The sequence below is a fragment of the Salmo trutta genome, chromosome 40, assembly GCF_901001165.1.
Source record: "Salmo trutta chromosome 40, fSalTru1.1, whole genome shotgun sequence".
In the NCBI taxonomy this organism is placed as follows: domain Eukaryota; kingdom Metazoa; phylum Chordata; class Actinopteri; order Salmoniformes; family Salmonidae; genus Salmo; species Salmo trutta.
Window position 1 is genome coordinate 25069622 of NC_042996.1, and position 14227 is coordinate 25083848.

Genomic DNA, 14227 nt, shown 5'->3' on the forward strand with positions numbered 1-14227 from the left:
TAAAGATTAACTTTCTCGAACATAACGAACATTTATTGTGGAACTGGGATTCTTGGGAGTGCTTTCCGATGAAGATCAAAGGCAAGTGAATATTTATAACGCTATTTCTGACTTTTGTTGACTCCACAACTTGGCGGGTATCTGTTTGGCTTGTTTTGGTGGCAAAGCGCTGTACTCAGATTATCGCATGGTGTGCTTTCGCCGTAAAGCTTTTTTGAAATCTGACACAGCGGTTGCATTAAGGAGAAGTTTATCTTTAATAGGACAATTGATAGCTACAACCATTAAACTAGTAGTAGTACAACTGATAATAAAAATAACTGCCGCACATTCTTATGAACTTATGTCACCCAGCTGTACTCCTTACCGTAGACACTTGTTTTCCAGGGGACAGTCACAGAGTTCCTTGGCGTGGTGTAGACAGACGAGACGCTCTGGGCTGCAGGGACACGTCAGAGCCGACAGGAAACATGTGGTCTTACACTTCTGACACTGACGCTCGTCATCAGGGACCAGCTCAAACACCTCCTGCTCCGAGGACAGCACACCCTGCAGTCAGGGAGGGAAATAGCAATCAGAAAACAATCCACTTCAACTAGAATGGGAGGACGTATGTGAAATTACATAATTGATTCACTTTTGGGATGTTAATTTGAAACATATATTTTGGATTGTGTGATGTCAACATTGTTGGATAGTGTATCAACATAATGTATTCCCAAGTAAACCCCGCTTGCATTACTTCACCCTCTCTGTCTGTCCTGTAAAGTTTTCCTAAAGTGGCAAAAAGTTGTTCATATAGAAATCCCCCTGGGCCCTGTCCCTCACCATCTCCTGCACGGACTTTCTGAGCCGTGTCTCTTCCTCCATCATCTCTCCCATCTCTCTGAAGACTGCAGCAGCCAGCTCCACATCCAGGCTCTCGGGGTCGGCAGCCATCTTACACAGCAGCTCCTCATGGGAGAAGACACAGTAGCGGTGGAGCCGCCGGTAGTGGGCCACACATTGACGACCCATCGGGAGCTGGAAGGGAACAGGGACACACAGACAGACAGAGAGAGAGAGAGAGAGAGAGAGAGAGACAGACAGACAGAGACAGAGAGAGAGAGAGAGAAGAGTGACAGAATGTCAAAAGTCTTTAATCGATTCCTTGGATCTTTTCTCCTAGCCTCCTCAACAGATCATGGGGAAGCAAAGAGAACATTGGAGGGGGAATATCTAAGATGAGAGTTTCACCAAGACAACATTGCGGACAGTAAGAAGGGTATAAAATACTTGACTTAAAATAATTGAGTTAAGCTCCCAACTAGGCTTGGGCGGTATACCGGGGTATTTGGAAATAGCAACGGGATGGTTTTCTAATACCATCATTATCGTTGAAACGATTTATTTTATCAAATTGAAAATTTGAAGTTAATTCAATAAATACCTGCCGTCAACTTGCGCAATATGTTAGGAGATAAAGGTTGCGCTCTTCCATTTCACAAAATAATTTTTCATCATGAAGCGTAACGGTAGTCCCCAGTCACGTTGTGTTTGTTTGCCTTGTTGTGCAGCATGCACCAGGTGATCTAGTTACAGCATAGAATTCACGACTTAATGTTTGCCAGCTAGATATCATAACTAAGTTAACTGTCTAGAATGTGCTAAAAGATCTGCAGTTGTGCATATGGTTTGCTAATTTAGTAGCTAGTTGGCTAAGTGGTTAGCTTCTTACAAGATCAAGCATTCACTTAGTAACAGCAGAGAATCCCCTCCTGGATCAAAAGCCTTGCTGTCTAAAATTTTATTTTTTTGCTTTTTGTTTTTGTTAGCATTGCTAACCTTCAGATTAAAGAGAATCAGTTGGGGTTTGAAAACAGTCCTGGTATTAGCGAATTTCCCAGTATGACACAAGGTCAGTATGAAGGTATGATAATCTTGATACAGCCCAAAGCAACTTCCAATTCAACATTCTGGTAATATTTGTTAACACTCGAACACTTGCTAAAACTTTAAACTCACCCAGTCTGCGGTACAGAAATTGACAGCCTCAGCAAAGTTATATCCCTGGTTGAAGCCACTGTGGTAGGCTCTGGGAAAGGTCACCACAAACTCCCCTGCACACTGGTTGGTCCGGAAAACCTGAGTGGTACAAACACACACCAGTAAGACACAATGCAGACTTGGTCTCGTAAAAGCAGTGGTGGTAAAAGTGCCCAATTGTCATATTTGAGCAAAAGTAAACATACCCAATAGAAAATGACTCAAGTAAAAGTATTTGGTTTTACATATACTCAAATATCAAAAGTGTAATTGAAAAAATATACTTAAGTATCTAGAGTTAAAGTAAAAGTATAAATCATTTCAAATTTCTTATATTAAGCAAAACAGACAGCACAGTTGTATTTTTTTTAAATTTATGGATAGCCAGGGGCACACTCCAACACGCAGACATAATTTACAAAATTAAGAATTTGTGTTTAGTGAGTCTGCCAGATCAGAGGCAGTAGGGATGTTCACTTGATAAGTGAGTGAATTGGACCCTTTTCCTGTCCTGCTAAGCAAAAATGTAAGAAGTACTTTTGGGTGTCTGGGAAAATGTATGGAGTAAAAAGTAAACGATTTTCAAAAGTAGTCCAAAATATGAATAGTAAAGTACAGATAACCCAAAAAAAATGACTTAAGTTGCACTATGAAGTATTTTTACTTAAGTACTTCACACCACTGTGTAAAAAGGGGCAAGGGCAGTATGATTCAAGCATCCAGGATCAGATCCCCACCCCTGTCCATATAAACGTATTCATTGTGATCCAACAGGCAAAACTGTTCCTAGATCAACAGTCGTATTTTGAATCACTTGATACATACAGCCACTGATGAAAACACACACTACATACAGGCACGCCGTGCTCCATGAGGACGTTGGGATTCATGATGGTGACAAGCTGGTGCAGCAGGTCAGGCTGAGAGTCAAACAGCTCTGGGGCCAGCTTCTTCATTACTGACTCCAGCTGCTCTGCCGCGTGGGCCGGGACACCATACCACGTCTTAGGCTCCCCCCTAGAGAGCGAGCGCGAGCGAGAGACAGACAAATCCAGAATTGATTAAAAACATCAAGGGACAGGACATCATAATCCTACTGGAAAGATGGTGTCGTTGGAGAGATAGATACTCAGTGTCCCTCAGGCTATAGAGAAAGTTTACTACCATCAATCAAACAAAAATGTTGAAACGGGGCTAAGACTCAGGTGGAATCATCATTTGGCATAAGCAGCACTGAATGAAATGAAAAATGGTACTAATCACATTTGGCTAAAACTTAACAAAGGTACAATCTATTGTGACAATGATGTATACGTATGTGCAGCTTATGTTCCTCCTTCAGATTCATCATATTATGATGATCAGTTTTTGACAATCTCCATACAGAAATCATTACATTTCAGGCAGAGGGTAAAGTGCTTCTTTGTGGAGATTCCAATGCAAGAACAGGTTTGAGAAAACCAAAGAAATGCACCATCAGAAACAAAAAACAAAATGTTTCTGAAAAATGGTTTGATAAGGAATGTAAAACAATTAGAAAACACCTAAGACAAATATCAAATGAAAAACATAAGCTGCAAAACAACCCAGAGCTACGCTATGAATACTTTGAAACAGCATAAACATACACTGAAATGCAAAAAATTGAATTATACCAACAAGACACTTGAAAACGCAATTGACCAAAATCACTTCTGGGACATGTGGAACAATAAGCACGACAAAGCCACAAGAATTAGCCATACAAGATGAAGGAATTTGGAAAACGTATTTTGAAAATCTATACAAAAACACTTACAACAGAACCAATTAGAAATTAAAGAAAAATTGAACATCCTTGAATCAGTCATTAAAAACAACCCAAATCCATTAGATTACCCAATAACCCAACAAGAACTAAATGAAAAGCTCAAATCTATAAAATCAAAGAAGGCTTGTGGTCTAGATATCAGAAATAAAATGCTGAAAAACAGCACACCTGAGTTGCAAAATGCTGTGCTTAAATTGTTCAACATGGTTTTAACTTCTGGCTGCTTCCCAGATGTCTGGAACCAGGGGCTCATCTCCCCTATCCACAAAAGTGGAGACAAATCAGACCCCAATAATTAGAGGAATTTGCGTAAACAGCAACTTGGGAAAGGTTTTCTGTTGCATTTTTAATTCAAGAATTCAAACCTTTCTTCAAGAAAAAAATGTAATAAGCAAATGTCAAATTGTCTTTCTCCCTACCCATCGCACTACTGACCATATATATACACACACACACACACACACACACTAATTAATAAACACGACCACCAAAAAAAAATGAAAAAAGTGCAAAATCTTTGCTTGCTTTATTGACTTTAAAAAAAGCATTTGATTTTATTTGGCACGAAGGGCTATTCTACAAAATTCTCCAAAGTGGGCTTGGTGGTAAGGTGTATGACTTAATAAAATGTATGTAAACAGAAAACAAGTGTGCAATAAAAATCAAAAACCAAAAGAATAGAATTATTTTCACAACGTCGAGGTGTGAGACAATGCTGCAGTTTGAGTCCAAATCTTTTCAACATTTATATCAATGAATTAGCAGACATGTTGGAACATTCTCCAGCCCCAGGACTCACACCATTTGACACAGAGGTAAAATACCTGCTATATGCATATGACTTGGTATTTCACCAACGAAAGATGGTCTTCAACAGAACCTTAACATTATAGAGCAATATTGCCATAATTGGGCCCTGGCAGTACATTTCCAAAAATCATGATTCCCCCCCAAAAAAAACAATGTCAGAAACACAAATATAAATTCACCCTGAACACCACCATAATTGAACACACTAAAAATTACACCAACCTTGGACTGACCATATCTGCATCGTGAAACTTTAATACAGCAGTGAATGCACTCAAAGAAAAAGCCCGCAGAGCATTGTATGCAATAAAAATGAAATAATTAAAAATCAACATCCTAATTAGAATTTGGCCATAATATTTGACAGCGTAATCCTACCAATAGCTCTTTACGGAAGTAAGGTTTGGGGGCCACTCAATAAACTAGACTTCAAAATGTGGGACAAACATCCTATTGAAGCCCTACATGTAGAATTTTCCGACAGAATTCTGCAAGTCCATAGAAATACACCAACTAATGCATGTAGGGCAGAATTGGGCCGCTTTCCAGTGGTAATGAAAATACAGAAAAGATCATAAAAATGTTGGCTACATCTAAATTCAAGTCTGCAATTTAAAGCACTTCAAACCCAGGAGCTGAGCCCAGAAACGAGCGCTCTCAGTCAGCTGGTGTTGGACATAACCAACCAAGCTGACACCAGCACTGCTTCAAAAGAATGAATTCCAATAAACAAAATCATGAACCAATCAAAGGACTCATATTTACAACATTGGAAAAACTAAACAAAATCCCAAAGCCGACTAAATTGCTATCTGACCCTAAACAGAGAATATGAATTGGCTGATTTTCTCTATTCTGTCAGAGATACGAAGCAGAGAGGAGCGTGTATGTGGTCACTGCACGACAGGGGATCTAGAGACAGAGATGCACTTTCTCCTTTACTGTGATAAATATTCCTCACAAAGAGATTCCTTATTCACAGAAATGACTACATTTATTCCAAATTTTAACTTATTAAACCCAGAGGGAAAAACTAAAAATACTCATAGGCGAAGGAGCAATGGCTTCTCTTGCAGCCAAATATGTATTTGCCTGCCATAGCCTGAGGGACACTGAATAATAACATCTGCATAGTAAGCAGTAACTTATTATTACTATTATTGTTATTACTATTATTGTTGTTTATCATTCCAAATAGTAGTGGTATGGGTGGTAATGGTAATGATAGCAGTTTAATGATGGTGGTGGTAGTAGTAGTAATGACGATGGTAGTTGTAGTACTGATGTAATGGTGAAGATGTTATTTAGATGTTATTTAGTTATAAGTTAGTTATAGTTTCATTTTCCATTTTTATATTTATTACATTTATACTATTGACTGTTACCATTATATTATTATTTTTGTATTATTATTTACTACCATTTTATATTATTATTCTTTATAATTTTATTACAATGTATATTGTATACATTGTTACTTTGGCAATATTGACACAATGTTTTTCATGCCAATAAAGCAGCTTGCATTTTAATTTGAGAGAGCGACAGAGCGAGAGGCACACAGAGAGAGAGAGACAGAAGACAGTCAGACGAATGAAGATGGGGAGTACAATTGTATCTACGACCCATTGCAACATTGTATAGGGTTTACATTGTTTTGTACATGTGTTTGTTAGTCTCTTCCCACTGAGGACTGTGTTAGACATTTTATGTATGTCCTTTGGACTAAAATAAACAGTATTACTCAATAATTGGGCAAGTGGTCGATTTAGGACAAGGCATTTCTGTTTGTTACTTTACCAGTGCAGGAAGTTGATGGAGTAACTCCAGTGGTCCTCGATGTGCCAGCAGAATGAGGAGAAGCACATGCCCACGTAGAGCCAGGGCACCTTCATGCCAGAGATATCCACGTTTATGTGGGTAAGGACCGACTGCTCCAAAACTGGCATGTTGTTCAGGTTCCAGCCTGAGTTGGCGTACTCCTACAGAAGAACAAGACAGAGGTGATGGAAGTTACTTACTGGTCATAAGTAACATAAAAGCCATTAAGGGCGTGGATTTCATACCGTAGCTCTTTCTCAATCTTAGCACGATTCCTCGTGTCCCTCTCTCTACTCCATAAAAGGAATTAGAGGACAAGGACCGAATGTAGGAACAACGGATCTTCACCTCCAATGCGTTTTGAAAAGGCGGCGAAAGACTAACGAGAAAGAGCCTGGGTCCTTTGTCCAAGTTGGTGCAGTTACCTCTTGGTCTCCCAGTAGCCGTCTCTTGCCGTCCCTGACGGGGAAGCCACTGCCCACCTCCTTAGAGCTGATGTCAGCGCCATATTCCACAATGACATCCTCCTCGATGGAGCTCACCAGACGCCAGAACTCCTTCTCCACCAGCTCTGTAGGCACCATCTGGGGGTGCAGATAAAAGAGAATACAAAACACATGCATTGTTTACATGTTATTGGGCATTAGTGGGAGAGAAAGTTTAGATGTTCAACTTCAAAACAGCATGAACGATGAAAACCTCTCCCAAAGAAAGTGGGTTGACTGCATTGGACTTGATTTTGAGATACAGACCTAACCTGAACATATGTATTCCAAAAGCATAGTTTATTTTTTTGATTCTTGCCTATAACTCAAAGTGACCGTTTGATTTTGATACATACGTGCACGGGCATGTTGAAGTAGTCTGACTTGAAGTGGTCAGCCATCTCTCCAAAGCTCTGGAGGGTGTACTCCCTCACGGCTTGCTCAAAGCCAAACGCCTCCCGCGGCTTACTGCACTCCTGTAGGGTGAAACGGGGTGAGACAGCCAGTGAGAAAACATCATCCTATCCCATAGTCCTCAATATGATTTATGTACAGAACCAATCAAAAGTTTCTTTATCTTTACTATTTTCTACATTGTAGAATAATAGTGAAGACATCAAAACTATGAAATAAAACATGGAATCAGGTAGTAAGCAAAAAGTGTTAAACAAATCAAAATATATTTTATATTTGAGATTCTTCACCCGTCGCTTTGATGACAGCTTTGCACACTCTTGGCATGCTCTCAATCAACTTCACCTGGAATGATTTTCCAACAGTCTTGAAGGAATTCCCACATATGCTGAGCACTTGTTGGCTGCTTTTCCTTCACTGTGGTCCAACTCATCCCAAACCATCTCAATTGGGTTGAGGTCGGGTGATTGTGGAGGCCAGGTCATCTGATGCAGCACTCCATCACTCTCCCGCTTGGACAAATATTCCTTACACAGCCTGAAGGTGTTGGGTCATAGAACTGTTGAATAACAAATGACAGTCCCACTAAGCGCAAACCAGATGGGATGGGGTTTCGCTGCAGAATGCTGTGGTAGCCATGCTGGGTAAGTGTGCCTTGAATTCTAAATAAATCACAGACAGTGTCACCAGCAAAGCACTCCCACACCATCACACATCCTCCTTCACAGTGAGAACCACACATGCAGAGATCATCCAATCACCTACTCTGCGTCTCAAAAAGACACAGCAGTTGGAACCAAAAATCTCAATTTGGACTCATCAGAAACAAGGATAAAGTTCCACCTGTCAAACGTCCATTGCGCATGTTTCTTGGCCCAAGCAAGTCTTCTTATTGGTGTCCTTTATTAGTGGTTTCTTTGCAGCAATTTGACCATGAAGGCCTGATTCATGCAGTCTCCTCTGAACAGCTTATGTTGAGATGTGTCTGTTACCTGAACTCTGTGAAGCATTTATATGGCCTGCAATCTGAGGTGCAGTTAACTGTAATGAACTTATCCTCTGCAGCAGAGGTAATTGTGGGTCTTCCTTCCCTGTGGTGGTCTTAATGAGAGCCAGTTTCATCATAGCGCTTTTTGTTTTTTGCGACTGCATCTGAAGAAACGTTCAAAGTTCTTGAAATTGTCCGTATTGACTGACCTTCATGTCTTAAAGTAATGATGGACTGTCATTTCTCTTTGCTTATTTGAGCTGTTCTTGTCATATTATGGACTAGGTATTTTACCAAATAGGGCTATATTCTGTATACCACCCCTACCTTGTCACAACACAACTGATTGGGTCAAAAGCATTAAGAAGGAAATCAATTCCACAAATTAACTTTTAACAAGGCACACCTGTTAATTGAAATGTATTGCAGGTGACTACCTCATGAAGCTGGTTGAGAGAACGCCAAGAGTGTGCAAAGCTGTCATCAAGGCAAAGGGTGGCTACTTTAAAGAATCACAAATATAAAATATATTTGGATTTGTTTAACACTTTTTTGATCACTATTAGTCTTATTTCATAGTTTGTCTTCACTATTATTCTACAATGTTGAAAATAGTGAAAATTAAAAACCCTTGAATGAGAAGGTATGTCCAAACTTTTGACTGGTTCTGTATATCGGTCCTTCACTTCCATATCATCACAGCTTGACAAACACTACAACCTAATCATACGGAGAAAAAAATGTAACACGCTGTAGGCAGGTGTGAACTGTATCCATGTTTTTTTTCTTGTTGTAATTCTCCTTGTGATTTACATTTTTGTATGTATTTATGCACTAAATATGGTGATGTTGTGCTGTTTGAGATGAATGATACATTTTCCGAAAGGGACACAATAAAGAAATTATTATAACTCAAACAACTTCTGCAAAAACCTTCCATCAAGTTAGCTGTCATGTATGTTTCTCAAGTGAGGAATCGGCTTCGGATTGGGTAGTGGAAGAGTCACCAGAGTTCCATACCTCAGCGACACACTTGGGGCATCGCCAGTCCCCCTTGGGGACATCCTGTAGGGGCGGAATCAGACAGAAGGTGTGGTAGCTATCATCACAGCCGTCACACAGCAGGAGGCGATCCTCCTCGTCGCCTCGCCCACACATCAGGCACATGTACAGGTCAATCTGGGGGATCTAGAACAGGACAATAAACCAGAACAATAAATCAGTCAAATGATAACATTCAAAAACTGGTCCATGTAACTAAAAACATGTTTTGCGCCGTTGTCCACTAGTGATTAATTTGTGAGTGAGTAGAACAATACAGACAGAGAAGAAAAGTGGAAATCAACACACTTACAAAACTTGAGATTATAGAATAATAGACAGACACAGATGAGGAAGTTAACTGGTGACACTCACAAAGTTGACCTCCAGGGTCTCCTTGCGTGGTCGCATCTTAATGGCGAAGGCCTGGGCTTTCAGGTGACGCTGCTTTTTATTCAACCCATCGTCTTCTCATGTAACACAAGAACAGAATTGCTCCAATAACGAGCTGAGGAAATTGACATTACGCAACTTGTATTTCCCCCCCAAAACAAATATTGGAAAAAAAACATTGCACACATATGCGCCAAAAACGTATGGTCCAAAACATTTAATGGAATTAGCAACCAACGTTTTGGCATGCAGTGCCTTCTTCAGGGTTACATGGCAAATGATTGAACCAGGTTATGTAAACAAACACTGCAATTAGTGCAGCCAATGAACACAGTGAAGGGAGTATCATAGTAATTGAGGTAATGAGGGACGAAAAAGTGGAACTCTTAAAAAAAAAAAAAAAATATTTTACAGCATGCCAAGATGTAAATAATTGGCCAATGTATTCATCATCATCATCTTATGTCAACATGATTAGATATAATAGAAAAATCTTGGTCCACCGAGAGTAGTCTGTTCTTTCAACCAATCCATTGGTAGAAATTTTAAAAGTGTATTTTTACATGTATAGACACTGCGTTTGAATGAAATGCACATATGCACTGAGCTTCTCCGGTGCTATGAGGACACTGTTGGAATAATTAAAAGAACATACAAACGACTCAAGGGGAAGCCCAATGGCCACGCTGCGTTAAAGAAAATTAGTATGAGAGCGCCTGTGTGACTGGCACATGTTCTCTCTCTTCTCCCTGCTGCAGTGAGCAGGCACTACAGCAAAGCAAGTGTTCATCGTTCTGCCAGTGCTGAAGCTGCAACATAAGTACAGCCGTTTAATTTCTTACTTGTTCCTCTGACTGAAAAGTTCTGTTACCGAAATTGTTTAGGATAACAATTCCATCTCTATTCCATCAACCCCTGCTCTGTTTACACAATGCATTGCAACCACATGACCAATAGACCTGACCTATAGACTATCATAATCACATCAACAAATTGGTTAAAAACTCCCAACACCGTGACAGCAAATGAATGTGGAGGACGTGGAAAAACAAACTTGAAAACGGGGGAATGTTTACTGGTTGCTCAGGAGGGAAAGTCAGATGTGTGGAAGACATTTGAATTTGTTGTGGAAACTACTGGAGATCCAGATAAAAGGAGGGTATAGGAGCAAGTGCTGCATGAGTATTGTGTCAAACAGGTGCTGTTAGATTACAATATAATTGTTCTGCCCGTTTGGAACGCTGTAAACACTAAATAAATTAAATCATACCAGAGTCTTAAAACAATTATTTTTGTAAACCTTTATTACAGCATAGCAACGATTTAAAACAGCCGAATTTGTGAAATTGCTTTACCCAACATATTGCGGTAGCGTGAGGCTAGGTGCTCACACAAATCAGTAGGCCATTAAACAAAACACTCAAACAGGCAACAGAAGCAGGATCTGTCTTATTTATGTAGATATATATGGATGATTTAAAAAAGAAGGCACGTTTAACAGTTATGCTATTGATTATAGGCCTAATTAAGTTGGCGTTTCCTCTTGCCTCAATTTTCAGTCAATTAGAGCAAAAATTGTTTCCTCGTCTCTTCACTCCGCTGCTGCCTCCAACTCTTAGTTCACAACACCAATATGCTGGTTAACTTTTCTATTATGCACATAGCAACATATAGGGAAAGTCTGGGCTCTGGCTGGGCCACTCAAGGACATTGAGACTTGTCCCAAAGCCACTCCTGCGTTGTCTTGGCTGTGTGCTTAGGGTCACTGTCCCGTTGGAAGGTGAAACTTTGTCCGAGTCTGAGGTCCTGTGCTCTCTGGAGCAGGTTAATAAACTCTGTACTTGTCTCTGTTCAGCTTTCCCTCGATCCTGAATAGTCACCCAGTCCCTGCCGCTTAAAAATATCCCCTATGCATGATGCTGCCACCACGCTTCACCTTTGGGATGGTATTGGCTAGGTGATGAGCGGTGCCTGGTTTCCTCCAGACGTGACGCTTGGCATTCAAGCCAGAGTTTAATCTTGGTTTCATCAGACCAGAGAATCTTGTTCCTCATGGTCTGAGAGTCCTTTAGGTGCCTTTTGGTAAACTCCAAGCGGGCTGTCATGTGCCTTTTACTGAGGAGTAGCTTCTGTCTGACCACTCTACCATAAAGGCCTGATTGTTGAAGTGCTGCAGAGATGGTTGTCCTTCTGGAAGGTTCTCCCATCTCCACAGAGGAACTCTGGAGCTCTATCAGAGTGACCATCAGGTTCTTTGTCACATCCCCGTCCAAGGCCCTTCACCGATTACTCAGGTTTGGCCAAGCGGCCAGGTCTAGGAAGAGTCTTGGTTGTTACAAACTTCCTCCATTTAAGAATAATGGAGGCCACTGTGTTCTTGGGGATCTTCAATGCTGCAGAATTGTTTTGGCACCCTTCCCCAGATCTGTGCCTCGACACAATCCTGTCTCAGAGCTCCACAGACAATTCCTTTGACCAGTGGTGTTAAGTACTTAAGAAGAAATACTTTAATTTTAAAAGTACTACTTAAGTAGTTTTTGGGGTATCTGTACTTTATATTTTTGACTACTTTTACTTCACTACATCCCTAAAGAAAATGTACTTTTTACTTAGATTTTCCCTGACACCCAAAAGTACTCGTTACATTTGGAATGCTTAGCAAGACAGGAAAATAGTCCAAATCACACATATCAAGAGAACCTCCCTGGTCATCCCTACTGCCTCTGATATGTCAGACTCACTAAACACAAATGCTTTGTTTGTAAATGGGTGTTGGGGTGTGCTCCTGGTTATCCGTAAATTAAAACTTACCAAGTGCTGTCTGGGTTGCTTAATATAAAGAATGACATTTTTTATGCTTTTACTTTTCATACTTAAGTATATTTTAGCCAATTACATTTACTTCTGATACTTAAGTATATTTAAAAACATACACTTTTAAACTTTTACTCAAGTCGTATTTTACTGGATAACTTACCTTTTTTTAAAGAAAAATGACTCAAGTAAAAGTGTATCTTTCCTTTTACTCAAGTATGTCAATTGGGTAGTTTTTCCACCACTGCCTTTGACCTCATGATTGGTTTTTGCTCTGACATGCACCATCAACTGTGGGCCTTATACAGACCGGTGTGTGCCTTTCCAGATATTGTCCAATCAATTAAATTTACCACAGGTGGACTCCAATCAAGTTGTAGAAACATCTCAAGGATGATCAATGGAAACAGGAGCTCAATGTCAAGTCTCATAGCAAAGGGTCTGAATACTTATGTAAATAATGCATGTTTGTAACATTTTAATAAATAAGCAAACATTTCTAAAAACCTGTTTTCGCTTTGTCATTATGGGGTATTATTTTTATATTTCATCAATGTTTTTTTTTTCATACATTTTTTAATAAGGCTGAAACGTAACAAAATGTGGAAAAAGTGAAGGGTCTGAATACTTTCCAAATGCACTGTATAGTGCCATTATCTTTCCTACATACTTTATATCTGGTTTAAGTTTACACTGAAAGCATTTTAACATTCCGAAAATGTATTTACAAATTATTTAAAAAATAATAAATAAAAAGTTTGGACTAAAGCGTCCTGAAAAAATGTTGAGGCGGATTTCCCAACAGTTTCAATAGTTGAAAAATCCCTGAACACATACTTGTCGTTGCAGCATCTGCTCGGAGTAAGTGAAGTCAAATAAATACTAGCTAAGTTCCTTACCAGCTGGTACAATCTCTAACCCAACCATCTTGGGAACACTGCCAAAGATATGCAGGGTCTTGGGCTCTTTGATTTCCCGCTAGGAGAGGAGACAAAAACATAATACAACATCAAGGAACGTTCCTGTGACAAGTCCAAATTGTCACCCTTTTGCCTATATAATGCACTACTACTGACCAGAGCATTATGCAGGCCCGGTCAAAAGTAGTGTAATATATAGGGAATAGGGTGCTATTTCAGATGCAGAGTCCTGGAGAGATGTCCAGGAAAGTTAGATCCTGTTGGAATGACAAACATTAGCCACTGACCACGTCGAGAGTTCCACTGACTGCAACTGGGGAATCTAGGACATGAAGGGGCAGAAGCTGGGTCGCTGTTCAATTAAAAGGTAGCCAACAAAAGTAATGTGATATTGGGCTTGGATAATCAATGAATCCATGGTGATACCTCTGTAGGCTGTATATTGTATGTCATTTGGATGTCTTTATGCCAAAGTACACAAACAAAACTGTATTTTATTTGTCACATGCGCCAAATACAACAGGTGTAGACCTTACAGTGAAATGCTTACTTACAAGCCCTTAACCAACAATGGTTTGAGAAGAAAATTAAGTAAAAAAAAATAGATAAGCAGAAAATAAAAGTACCAAATAATGAAAACAGCAGCAGTAATACAGTAAGTTAACTCTGGACTACCTCTTGCAGTGTTTCCGTTAACTGGTAGAAG

General features: G+C 39.8%; 1 protein-coding gene across 5 annotated transcripts in view; it reads right to left on the reverse strand.

The window, feature by feature from the left end:
* The window catches only part of LOC115180426 (lysine-specific demethylase 5A), a 51035-nt gene that overhangs the window by 21775 nt on the left and 15033 nt on the right, over positions 1 to 14227 (reverse strand). For 3 of the 5 annotated variants that reach the window (XM_029742496.1, XM_029742498.1, XM_029742494.1), the window contains exons 6-15: positions 13501 to 13579; positions 9770 to 9864; positions 9374 to 9541; positions 7308 to 7427; positions 6892 to 7050; positions 6446 to 6627; positions 2880 to 3042; positions 2005 to 2124; positions 829 to 1023; positions 368 to 549 (exon numbers count right to left, since the gene is read on the reverse strand). In XM_029742496.1, the coding sequence (XP_029598356.1) occupies positions 368 to 549; positions 829 to 1023; positions 2005 to 2124; positions 2880 to 3042; positions 6446 to 6627; positions 6892 to 7050; positions 7308 to 7427; positions 9374 to 9541; positions 9770 to 9864; positions 13501 to 13579 (1463 nt within the window). The remainder of the gene's footprint in view (positions 1 to 367; positions 550 to 828; positions 1024 to 2004; positions 2125 to 2879; positions 3043 to 6445; positions 6628 to 6891; positions 7051 to 7307; positions 7428 to 9373; positions 9542 to 9769; positions 9865 to 13500; positions 13580 to 14227) is intronic. The other 2 variants (XM_029742497.1, XM_029742495.1) reach the window with 1 other exon arrangement.